This window comes from Sylvia atricapilla, chromosome 3, assembly GCF_009819655.1.
Source record: "Sylvia atricapilla isolate bSylAtr1 chromosome 3, bSylAtr1.pri, whole genome shotgun sequence".
In the NCBI taxonomy this organism is placed as follows: Eukaryota; Metazoa; Chordata; class Aves; order Passeriformes; family Sylviidae; genus Sylvia; species Sylvia atricapilla.
In genome coordinates, this window is record NC_089142.1 from 91,517,530 (window position 1) to 91,530,793 (window position 13,264).

Here is a 13,264-nt window from a genome sequence, read left to right on the forward strand (position 1 = left end):
AAGACATCTTGGCTGCTGGGAAGATTTTATTTAAAAAATCCCCAATCAAATAAATTCAGCAAAATAATTCCAAACATGACCAGCCCTTTGCAAAACCACTGATAATCACTCCAGGCTTCCACATCCATTTTATCACACAAAACAAAAATGCAGGTAAGAAGAGAAGGGAAGGAGAAAACTGGAAGTGAAGATAACTGGTATAAAAAAAAAAAAAACCTGCTCATCATACAACATGAACATCATGGTGGAGTAATTTTAAGGAACTAACTCATTTTAATAGGACAGTTGTTCAGTGAATAATTACTTCATTATCTCATGATGAAATAAAAGGTCTAACTTTAAAATGCATAGAATCCTTCCAATGACGACTTCTATCACAGCCAGGCAGTCTACAGCTCTTACAGAAAAAGTAGAGCTGCTCAGAAGCATTTCTAATGTATGCAGACATCTTAAACCAGAGTATGGTTTCCATTTTGCTCTTCCCATTGTTGCTTTGTATTTTTTAAAAGAAGGGTAAAAACTATTGAATATGCAATTTTGCAAAATAACCCTTTATTTCGTATGGCTCCATTATTTCCAAAAATACAGAACCCCAGATGTATAATTATTCTGTGTGATTGTACCAGATCACCACAAAATCTCCAGCTGACTGTCAAGAGAATGCATCCAACCCTGGGCTCGTGATTTATAAATCCCAGTTTTAGGTACCTTTGGTCCCAAAATTTATGTCAAGGCAAAGCGGAGCAGTTGAATCCTGTCACACACAGTGATCGGTATCTGTTATTATCTTGTACAAACAGGTGAGAAAAGTTAACAGCACTTTATGGCAGTGTCACACAAAGGAAAGTTACATCATCTGCAAACCAAGTGAACAATGAACAGTACCACAGTGAACGCTTTATTTTTACTGCAGGAAGATGCACCTTATTTGTGATGCTGGGGGAGGAGGGAGAGAGAAGCTTTTAATTTTCCAGGAAAGCAAGGTAAACTGAAATCTCACTTTTCAACATCTGGTGACAGCAACTTAAAAAAAAAAAAAAAAAGCGGGGGGGGGAAATAAGAAAAAGAGACACCATGGCAGCAAGACTTAACAGAACCACACGTGGAACCCAAGGGAGACTGAAATGAGCGCGCACACCGCAGGGCACTGAAGGAACCGCTCGGCGTGGATGGGCAGGTGCTCTTCACATCACGGGATTCACAGAGCAGCAAAGGTAAACCGTGAGGACTGACACAACTTCAACTGTAACAACTTCTTTATGAACAATTAAATACAGAAATGTGGACATGTTTTGTGGGCAACCCTGGCAAAGAACCATCTTTATTCTTATTATTTGCAATGCACTGAAATTGCTCTGCTCTCACTTCTGTGTGCAACAGCTTTCAGTTAGAATTTTTTCTGTGAATTTTTCGGTTTTGATCATTTTACACGTTTTTCCACTATTTTCCCCTAATATAAATTCAATGTGATATTGTGATGAACTGTATGGTTCATTAACATCACTTTCTATCGAAACACATTTTGAACTCTCCAGAGGAGGCAAAATGCCCACCATATCCAGAACTGTAGCCAACTGCCAGAAGGTAGAACCGAACTGCAGCCGACAGGAATCCGTGTTTTACAGACTCTCCTGCTAAGCTCCAGATAGTCTGGACCAGCATGGTAGTTTTAGCCCTCACTTTCCTACGTATTGTATCCATTCTACATTTTTCCTTTGAAAGAAAAATTTCTTTTATCCAATTTATCCTCTTTCATGAAGCAGCATCCAGGATCATGCTGGGAGGGTCCTTCAGAGTTGCTTTCCAATGGTTTTATTACGATATCACCCACCGCAACTCAGCTGTATGGACCCGCAGTGCCAGTGCTCTTCACATTTCCCAGTGCAAGCAGGAGAGAAGCCTGGGACCTGACACTATTTCCTCACCCTATTGAAACAACAACCAGTGCTTGGAAACAAACTACTGTGCTGTAAGAACTACAGAGGAACAAAGTGAAAATGAACAGGACCAGATCAATCAAACACTTGTCTGAAATATTACTGCGCAGTGCTATTTTCTTGAGGCAGCACGTGAACACTTGCTATTGACTGCAACTCACTAGGAAAAGAAAATAACAATACTGCATTTGACAAAACATGTGACTCCATGCCCTTACATGGAATTCACAGGGTCTAGAAAGAACAGTCTCCTGATGTGAGTAACTGCTGTGCAATCTGCTTATATAAACTTCCCTTTTTCATCAGTCCAGTCTGTCCTAGCTCGAAATAAAATGAGCTGTACTCTGGGCATCTCTGTGGTTCTGATCAAACTACATGGGGGAGGACAGCAGTGAGTAGCTTACCACCTGCCTTTTGCAGTTGTAAGAGTCAGTCCCATAGGCAGCAGAAATAATCACTTACACTTAACAGTGCTGGGCTATCCCAACATCCCCTGTCAAACAGATTAAATACATTCATTCCATCACCTGAACTTTAGCAAGAGCCAACATGAAACAACAAATACTCCATAGACTCCTTCCCTATCATGGCATACCTACCTCTTTTTAATGGTTACACCAGAATTCAGGTGCAGAGATGGTATTTATAAACACTGTCTTGCCTCAAACATGAAGCTATTGGCAATCACTGTACTTTGCCTCCAGAGTGGAGTCAGAGATGGAGCACACACTTCAGGAGACTTTACTGTGGTGTGTCACTTTGCATCCATCCCCACTGAGCAACCACTGCTGCATGGGGAGGGGCAGGGATGGCATATCTGACAAAGTATTTTTCCACAAAGCCAGGGAAATTGGCACTGCCTCGGGTTTTGGTATGCTCTTTGCACCCCCCGTCCCCAAAAGGGAACACTGGCAAGGCTTTGTATTCTGCACGTCACCTCCTGTGATTCATGTAGCAGCAGAGGGAGACAGAAGGGGAATCAATATTGCTAGCTCAGAGCCAAAACTACTGAGGGCTTACTTTGTTCTCAACAAAATTACTCTGTAAAAGGCAGTATGCCAACCTCTGAAGTTCTGGCTACCCTGCCTGTATTTAGAGAGATTAGTTTTATTTTAGGAACAGTTCTTGCAAATCTGTGCATAATCACATAAACACAATGCCAACCAGACCTGCCAGAAGTAAGGCTGTACATCACAGACATCCTTTCAAAAGGATCTTGCACTACACATCTGAAAGTGTCTTCTGTTCCCATCTGCCCTTCAGTTCAACCCATCCTTCTTCCAGTAAGATTTTAGTGGTGAGCTAATTAATACTGCCCTCCATGTAGTTATTCAGAATATTTACCATACTTATTTTTTCAGTAGTATCTTTCTACATATTTATGATAGCAATTACATCTATTTTTTTCTTTTTATGAAACTAGATTTTCTTCTATTACTTCTTAGCAAAACATTAAGATGGTTGGCATTGAATTATTTAAACTCTCCCACAAGTATATTTAGCACTGTTGCAACTAGCGGGGAGAAAAAGGCCTCTATAAACCACCCCAAGGTCACCTTGGTTGGACTGCAGTATACAAAATACAAAGGTGGCTAAAAATCACCAGCAGCACCAGCAGACCTTCAGAAACAGCTAGAATTACTCTGCCTTCCAAAACATGACAAACAAAGCTTCCCTCTGTTCCCTAAGGTTTATGTCTTTCCTTCACTGACTTTTCACCTGTGAAAGTGCATTTTCAAAACTGATGATGAGGGTTGAGCTACATTCTGAACAAAAAGAGAATTTAACTGAGTGACTTTGTATTTTCCAAGTTTCCCTATAACACGAGACAGTGGTAGCACATGGAACTTGGAGAGCTGATGGCAAGGCCACAGCAGGGATGGGCTGATTCATCCCATGTGGACAGCTTTTAATCACACTGTGATGCTGCAAGGCTTGTTTGAGGAGCAGTTCCTCACAGGACAGACCTGACACCAGATCTTATTTGGGTGTTGGGTTTAGATCAATGTGTCTGGTACAACAACTGCTGACTGCGTAGCCACAAAGACACCTCCACCAGCTCTGTCAAAGATCTCTGACTCCAGCACAATGAGCTGCAATAAAGTACACGTTGTGCAAATGAGGAATCTCTACCACACCAATGCTGTACACACTACTGAAGAGACAAGTTGCTGAATTTTCTGAGCTCTAACTACAATGCCAAGAAATACTTGTGGTGACAAAGCTTTCTTGTCACAGACATTCTTCTACGGTGGTTGTACGATTGCACCTTTTGTCCAAATGCTGAATTTGCTTAAGTGTGGGTGAGAGTATACATTTTTAAAAATACAGACAATTCTTAAAATAATACATCATCAGGTCACTATGTTACTGATCTTCACTTTTAGTGGAGTTTAAAATTCCCCCAAAGAGAGGTAAAAGTCCATCCAGTATTTTCCTTTACTCTTGAATATTCACATTTGCACATACAACATGATACTCATTTGCAAGAGCCTGGATTCCCATTGTGTCCTCAGGTCCCATTCCACTTTTTAAAATAGGCAATGGTACAAATACTGAAAGAGGCAGTACCACATCCCTCCAGACAAAAATGCAAATGATTGTATGGCAACCAGCCACAGGTTACTGAGGGTCATCTCCCGAGAAATCGCTTTTGTCTGACCCTGGGGTGGCGGAAAAGCTCCTGCAAGAGAAAATAAAACACATTTAATGTTTTGCACAGGAATTACAGCCTTAATGTACGATTCTTTACCACCACTGCTTGTCCCAGCCATGGTGGCCACACACAATTAACTGGTACTGCTCTGTGCTCTAATGCTGTCAAATTTACAAAAGATTCTCCAGAAGCCCTCAAGAAAATAAAAAAACCCAAACAAAACACAACCCCTTACCTTAATTAACAATTAATTTCCTTATAAATTTTAAGCATAAGCCTGAAAGCATTCCTTAGAAGCTGCTACCACTGTTACTCAACCATTGCAGAGAGATCCAATTGTCAACTAAGTTTCATGTTATTTCTGAAGTTTTATTAGTATCTCCATGATCAAATTGAATGGATTCCATATTAAACTCTACACACTTTCTTTAAAGAACAGTTTCCACGGAATTGTTTGAACACTCAGTCATACCGACTAAGGAAACACTATAATTTGCCATCGAGTTTTCCAGAAATTCTTTACTGAAATCCTTCCTTAGATGGGAAAGACTGGAAGTGATTAATCTGACAATAAAATTTGGTTTTTCCATAATTTAACTTTTTCTGATTTGCAACACGAAATTAAAGGGCCTGAATACATCAGAGCTTTATGATCATAAGCAAACTATTTGCATATATTTACATCAGCATATTAAATCATCTGTGTTACACTGTACTGAGATGCACAAAGACTTGATGACATGAAGCACTTTTGTTGTTGTTAATCCTGAACAAGGGATATAAAACTCTGAATATGCCAGAGAAGATGATATACTTGCTGCAGCATTATGGAGTATCAGTTTCTCTCAGAAGAACATGAAATTAATGATTCAAAGAGTAAAGATGCAGCAATGCCAAATTTTAAACCTAGGAACCACATAATTTGGGCAATTAGATACCATCAGCAGCTTATCTCTGTGCTTCACATTTGCAGTCATTGGAGGGACTGCAATCAAGCATCTGAGACAAAGCTTTTCTTCCTGCATGAATGCTCTTAATTAATTAAAAATAAAAAAAAAAAGCCCCCAAAAAACCCAAACCCAAATCAAACAAAGAAAAAGTCTAAAACACCCTTGATGAGCCTCATCCACCTCTCCCTGATATATCCCTGATAGGTATTTCACACTTGGGCAGATCTGCCACATCATTTTTCCCCAGTAACTCACAGCTAAGGTTCTGTCTGTCCACTCTAGGCTGGATTTGTTCTTCCATGGTCCATTTGTTTTTCTATACCAACACCGATCTCTGGTTAAATACCTTTCCTTTTTCCCTGGTAGGTACAGAGAGCTGTCACTTCCCCCTCTTGCAAGCCATCTTTGACCCTTCTCTTTTCCAGCTGAGACAAGCCAAGTAATTTTAGTTGTCCTTCACAGAAATGACTCCACCTTCCCTTAATCTTAGCTCCCATTATATGTCCCTCTTCCCAGCTCAATTTGTATTCCTTGACAAGGATAATGGACCTGTACCCAGCATTTCCAGATGAGGTTTCAGATCTGGTACAACAAAGAGTGTTCCCGTAGCTTTAGGGATGCCATTCCTTACTTTCTTCATCACCTCACAGCACTTGGCTTCTGAGCACAGGGAATGAGGAGCATGATGACTTCAGTACACCATCACTCATTTCCAACTGCTCCTAGCTTATGGTTGGGGTTTTTTCCTTAATTGGTCCCTGAGTGGTTTTGTCCTTAATGTAATCTCACTTGTGTTACTCTGGGCTCCAAGGTTATCTTGCTGAAGAGTTCAGAGAAATCAAGAACTTGTCAATACAAGTTTTCCACTAGCTGCCTAAAACAAGAGTCTGTTACCTACAGCTATTAACCTGAAATGGTTTTGATTTTATAAATGAAAATGCACCTGTAAAAAATTACGGGATAATTTCATGTCAAATTTTAGGCATACTTTTCTTTTGGTTTAATTTCCAGAAGTCTAATATTACAGGTTTTCTTCAGGTGATTTAAGTTCTTGACACTTAAGAATACAGCAAAACAGAGAAAGGTGCTCTGGGCTTTGTTTCTTTCTCTTCCCAAATAAAAATAAGCCAAGAAAATGTACTCCGGTGATACTGTCAATGCAAACTTTTGATGTTCCATAGAGCATTAAATTTACTCCAGCTTTATGAAGTAAGCTTTATTAAGAGAGAAGTTCCTAAGCAGTGTGTATTGTAAAATAATAAAATTATAATAACGGTAACAATAATAATGATTAATAATAGTAGAAACAGCCCTAAGTCTTAAAACCACACCTACTTGTGACCATGTACCAGGTGAGTACAAAGCTGGCTCTTGAGCAGCCTCAAGGATTCCCCTCATTGTCAACCTCAGGACCTTTCCAAAGAGTTCCCAAAAACTGTAGCAGCACTTTTTCAGCAGGCCAACCAAAGCAATGCAAGCAAGTTCTCAAAAAGTATAAATTGCAGTAACTTTAAATTATGCTAATTTATGCCTAATAAGGTCCTATGTCACAGCATTTACATTTAAAACATGTCTTTATTAATTCCTACTGATTGCACTGGCAAATTATTACCAATTATGCTATTTTGGAAGTGCATTTTAATGAATAAATCTGATTATATTAATTATACTCTCAGAAATTCTGGACTAGTTAGATTTTCTGGGTATGACTTATTTCAATAGCATAAAATACTGTCACAGAACTAAGAATTCTTTACAACCTATTTGTTACACTTGTATTTTTAAAGGTATTCACAAAGTTATTTGTGTAATAAAGTCCAATATGTGCATTTGGATATGATTTATATAGCAGAGTCTGAACTTTGCCATCAGTGATGGCTGAGTGACAGCAACATTTCATAAAACAAAATACAACTCTGGGTTGTTAAAGAATTCTATTAATCTCTTTAAGCACTTGGATTGATAAATTAAGCCCTCAAAACTAAACTAAAGCAGCCTTTGCAATAAATCATCTCACAGAAGAAGCATCTTCATTTAACACAGTCACCCAGGAACACTGAACTCAGCTGATTTGAGACACTGAACACTTCCCATCAACAACTGTGACACACAGGGGTGTAGATCACGGCTCCAGAGACTGTGAGCCATGTAATTCTCACAAGTCCTTCCAACCATACTGTCAATCATGGATCTTTGCCATGAATTCCCATAGCTGTATTTTTCACAGCTGAACTGTATGTTACTGTTTTGACAGCCTGCAAACACTATCCTAATTCCAATGTTGCCCAGGTAATTTGCCTTTCCTAGATAATTCTTTAATTATACTTTTTGCCACATAAAAAGCAGTAATGATAGCATTAATATTATCTCCTGTACCCATGTGAAGAATGCTGACACATTCTTAAACCATTTTGAGATCCTTGTAAGGAAAGTCATTAGCAAAGCACAGTTTTCTCTTCTAGGAATCATCCTACCTGTTTCATAGAAATGTGTCAAGAGGTCCTCCTTTTCAATGAATCGTTGATACAGCCAGTTTGTGAGGGCTTCAGGCTCTGCAGGTACATCTTTGACTGGAAAAATCCTATCAAAGAAACAAGCACAAGTTAAGCCTAGCAAATCTATTCTGCATGTGGAGAACAAAACTCTTCTGCCCCAGCCCACCACAAAACAGAGAGAACAAGACTTTTGTATAAATCTAACTGCGTGATTTGCCTTCTCTCCAACTCACAGATCACAGAGGCATTAAGGATACAAGAGTAGGAAAGGCCAGGCTGCCATCCAGAACCACACAGAAGACACTGGCATCAGCCTCCATCGAATGCTGTACTACAGTTTTTGATAGAAGCTACTAAGGCACTGGTTTGTTTTTTTTTTAAATAGAGTAACACCACAGTGTATTACTATCCCTAAAAAACAAACAAACAAACAAAAAAAAACAAACAAGGAGGAATGAAAGAAATTAAAAAATGAGAAAGTTCATTCACAGCTTTGAAGAAACAATTCAGCAAGGCAGAAGCCACATAATGACATCACTGAGCACCAATAGCTCTTCCACATCCCAGAAAACAAGCCCTCTGTGCTTTTCAAAGGATGTTGGCAGCTTTGTCTGAAATTTCCAAGGCATGTTTTACACTGAAAACTGACCCTGTACTCAAATATTCCTGCTCTGTTTTAAAAACACCAATGGAAGAATTGCTAGTGTTTTGGTACTTCTGTTCTGAATATTAGGTCTGCTTAGAAAAACAGATACTTGGGGCAGAATTCACTGTAGTACACACACCTTGAAACTCCCAAATAATCCACCATAACTCAATGGATTATTTTCAAAATAGAATTTTCAATCTTACAGTAATTGTGAAACCTCCTCAGCAGACCCTCAGTGCCTTTTGATATATACAAGAACTTACACATCCACTGTGTTGTACTGGCAGGCCAATGCAGAAGAGATTTGTGTATCAGGCTAACCTGAAAAGTTCTCACTCTGAAATGCAAGGCCTTTACTGTAGATTTGTCTTTCCAGGTGAGCTCCCACTTAGCCTCTCATTTGCATCATGCTTCTATTTCATTAGTGGATTTTCATTTCATTTTCAACAGTCTTAACTGATCATACTGCAAAGAATTGGAAGTAACACCACAATCATCTGAGCAGCCTCTGGACAGATATGGGAATGTCAGAATAAGAAAATAAGGCACTTCTGAAGAATGCTTTTGTTGCTGTTACAGTTTTCAACATCTTTGCCAGCTTTGTTCATTTGTCCTTCCTCCTTTCAGTTTGATGCATGGAAAAATGAGCTGTAAGTGGGGGAGTCAAGCAGCAAAGCATTGCTCTAAGAAGTCAATTACAAATCGCAGTGCTTTGGCATACAGAGACAACTTCAATATAAGAATATTAACTTTATTTACACACTATGGTATCAACATGAACTCAGCTACCTCTGTAACCTTTGGAGTAATTCTACCTACATCTTCCTTGCACTGTGGAGTTCTCTGTGCTTCAGTAAAGCCAGTCTTGGTAACCAGAAATTAGCAACTGTTATCTCAGATAAAACAGAGTTTGAAGGAAAGTCTTTGGCCAAAGACAAATGTTATGAAATGGTGCTTCAGTAAGCAGCTCAAGTTTTCAGTCTGCATATTAAGAACAAAGACAACCTAGAAAGAACTATTTTATCTTGTGGCCCAGATGCTGTACAGCAGGTTAAAATTAAACCACGTAGCAGCAAGTAAAAAACACACCCACAGAGGAAGGACCATTTTGTTGAGGGCAGAACACTAAGAAAGACTTACTGTGTGCCCCCAAACACAACCAAGCTGCCAAGCACTATTTTTATTCTCTTCTGCCTATCTGCTGTGAAGAGATAAAAGGCTCAGCAACTGAATATTGTGTTTCAGAGTATTTTTGAAGGACAGATGCTTCCTTAAGCAGGTTTTAAGAGGATTCAGAACTAAGAGAACGTGTGTTGCGTCAGGACAGAAGTGTAGGGTTACCTGGCTTCACATGCAGTCTCTGTTGGAAACTGCAAGATATTCTTCACCTCTGCCTTCACTTCTCCCTGACCTAAATGGGTAACAGCTATGTTTTGTCAAGAACATTCCTCCTGGTCTGAAAACATCACAGGATCTTGCCAGATCCCTGTAAGAAACAATTTCTGAGCTGGTGCTTTAATGGAGCACTGAAGTGAACCACAGGTGATCCCAGTACTGTGAGAGACTAATGGAATGCTGCACACCACTTCCCTGCTTGAGTCCATCCAAGCTCTTGTGTGGATCAATAACACTGCCAGAATGCTTGAATCTCTGGATATAAACTCTGCTGCTTAGAAGTCTGAGAAGCAGTCACTGCTACACCCAGTTGGAACAAAATTAACAGAGTGAAAAACAACTGGTTTGCCAATAATGCTGCACTGGCTGCCACAACTGAGCAATGGTAAGTGCTAGTGTATTTAGAAGCATTTTCAAATGTATTTTTAGATAATCCAGAGTTATTTTCATCAGCAGAACATTCTTACTAATGAGTGATCTAAATTAGAGATTAAATATTTAAAAAAAATCCTCAAACTCTGGAAAGAAGCCCTTTCTCTACTCAATAAGGCAAAGCTAACCCCCCCTATATTTAAACTAAACATACTGCTAATGCCATGGTTCTGTGCCCATCAGATGGCTCAGCTGGCATCTGTGTTTTACAAGAACACTCTCTTGAAGGAGACTGGGTTCAGGAAGGAGAGTGAGCAAGTCTGCTGTTACAGAACTCCCCACCGCAGACAATCTGAAACAACGGCAGAGAGCCATTGCTCCAAAAGGAGCAGGGTCATCCCCAACCACTGGATGCTGACATCTGCCAGGTCCAGTGTTGAAAGATGCAGGACACAGTTCCTTGTTTTCACTGAGATATGTAAACAGGTCTCCTGTGGTCAGGCATGACCATCCCCTTGGCTCCATCCCACTTTTGAGTATGCGGCATCAGGAATGCCATTAGAAGCAAATAGTTTGCTCATCTACTCAGGAAAAAAAAAATCATCACACAGAACTGCCAAAGCAAGGAATAAGGTCAACATATAACATCTGCAGCTCCTGGAGTCTCTGCAGCACTTGGGTCTTTCTAGCTTTTGGGCAAAACTAACCTCATATTGCATTAAAGTAAGAGCATCTTTGTTCCTAGTGTGGCAAACAAGGAATTTAACAGGACTGGCTAAGAACTTGACCAGAAAATTCAAGCAGAATGGAAATACCTTTTTTGCTTCACATCACAGAAGCAGCTGATTTTCTGTCCCCAGGAAAACTGGGGAAGGGGCTAAAAGCAGTGGCAGCACAGGCTGCAGCCCTGGGAAGTGAAAAGTGGAGGTGGAAATAGACACATTTCAATGGGAAACCATGAAGAATCTTTTTCCAGTGATGGAGCATTAACCTGAGCTGAAGGTGCCTACTGGCAGCTGTGAAGTGACAACATCTGCAGGACACTTTGGGTACCTGACTGAGGGACAGCAACTTCTTAAACCACTACACAGATTTGTGTCCATGTCCCAAACCACATTATAGAAGAATAAACAACAGTCCAGGGAAGAAGAAAGGATTTTTAAAAACGGGAGATGTAACTGCCAAAGACATGCTGGCATATATGAGAAATAGTGGAGAAACAGCTACTCATAGGCTGTTTCTCAGAAGACACCAAAGAATTTTCAGAAATATGGCATATTTAGAAACATTTTTCTTTTTTAAGTGGTTCTCATTGGAGAAACAACCTCTGATTCTCTATTTCAATTCTGAAGTTCATGGCTACCACTTTAGGTACTAATTGTCTTTTATCACCTGTCCTATGCCAAACTGAAGTTCTGTATTAGTTACTACACCACAGAAGTCATGATATTATTCTCTGCTTCAATTGCTCTAAATAAATCCAGGACAGTGGAGGCTGTTGGTAGAAGTCAGGCATGACCAAAAATAAGTTACTTGCGTAAAAAAGTGCACTAAAATACACTGCCAAACGGGATGCCCTTCTGCAACATTCATTCAGCAACCACAATGCATTTCATCTTATTTATAGCTCAGAGCCTGGCTTATTTCAATAAATCTGTATCAATGCAGACACAAAAATAGAACTTGCTCAGCAGCTGAAAGCTTGTTTCAGCAGCAGCACAGCATGAAAGCTGGTGCTGGGGAGAAAGATGACAGAGCTGGGAGCAGCCTGGGTGGCACTTCCATGCACGGCCACCCCTGCGTCAGAGCTGACTCGGGCTGGCTCTGACGTCAGGGCTGCTGCACCACAGTCACTGTCACACAGCCCAAAAGTGGGATGTGACCATCCAAGGGCATCACCCTGCAAGGAAACGAAGGCAAAAATCCCAGCCTCACACCATCCCTGATGGAGGGGAAGCTAAGCACCGAGCCAACTTCACAGCCAGGGTGTTTTATATTTGCAAGTCTCAGGTTTTGCCAACAGAACTGCAGTACTAGAGAAATTACTGCTGGAGAAACTTGGTGATCAGCTAAGAAACACCAAACCATTCTGACTAAACAAGTGCCTGGTTTAAAAGAAAAGAAATAAACCCAAAACTCGACTTGTGGCACAGAAATGGTGGGAGCTGAGGACAGCAGCCAGTCTGTGGCCTTGGTACATAGCATCAAACCACTCAGCTTGTTTCTGCTGAGTGGAATTGTAGTGAGCCTGGATTTACAGTCAACACACACCACAAAATGGCCTAAGCATAAACCTAAACCATTTGAGAAGAGCAAACAAACCTTTCCAACAGACTCATTACAAGGCAGGTCTTACAGTGATGCCTCTACTTTGACATGCCTTGCACCAGATGGATTAACATCTCCCACAAAAATCCCAATGCCATTTGGCCTGGAGGAAGTTCATTAGTTATTTTCCTTGAGTATTGTATTTCAGAGAACAAACTGAGTTTTGCAGCACTTTCCATTAAGTTCTGAGACAAGTCAGTCAGGGTCAAAAAGCTATTCAATAGATGGGTAAAGTTCTCACACCTTATGTTTGTAGAGCCAAACTTGGTAATTGTTCTTTTTTCTAGGGAAGTTTCTTTTGACATTCTGAGGAAAATCAGGTCACAGCGTAGCCTAATTATGAACTTGTGAAAATTGTGTCATTTGTACTGAAAATTGAAGTTGGAAAAGCAAGGTTCAACTCATTATCAAAATTGAGAGATTACTGGATTAAACCAAGCCTTCTCTGCCATTTCCACCAGCTAAAAATACACCTAAAAATG

At 40.1% G+C, this 13,264-nt stretch overlaps 1 protein-coding gene across 3 annotated transcripts in view; it reads right to left on the reverse strand.

Moving 5' to 3' along the window:
* Window positions 1–530: 530 nt before the first annotated feature.
* LPGAT1 (lysophosphatidylglycerol acyltransferase 1) overlaps window positions 531–13,264 on the reverse strand; it is a 58,772-nt gene continuing 46,038 nt past the window's right edge. For all 3 annotated transcript variants that reach the window (XM_066316150.1, XM_066316151.1, XM_066316152.1), the window contains 2 exons: window positions 8,018–8,124; window positions 531–4,620 (listed from right to left, as the gene is read on the reverse strand). In XM_066316150.1, the coding sequence (XP_066172247.1) occupies window positions 4,469–4,620; window positions 8,018–8,124 (259 nt within the window). In that variant the 3' untranslated portion in view covers window positions 531–4,468. The remainder of the gene's footprint in view (window positions 4,621–8,017; window positions 8,125–13,264) is intronic.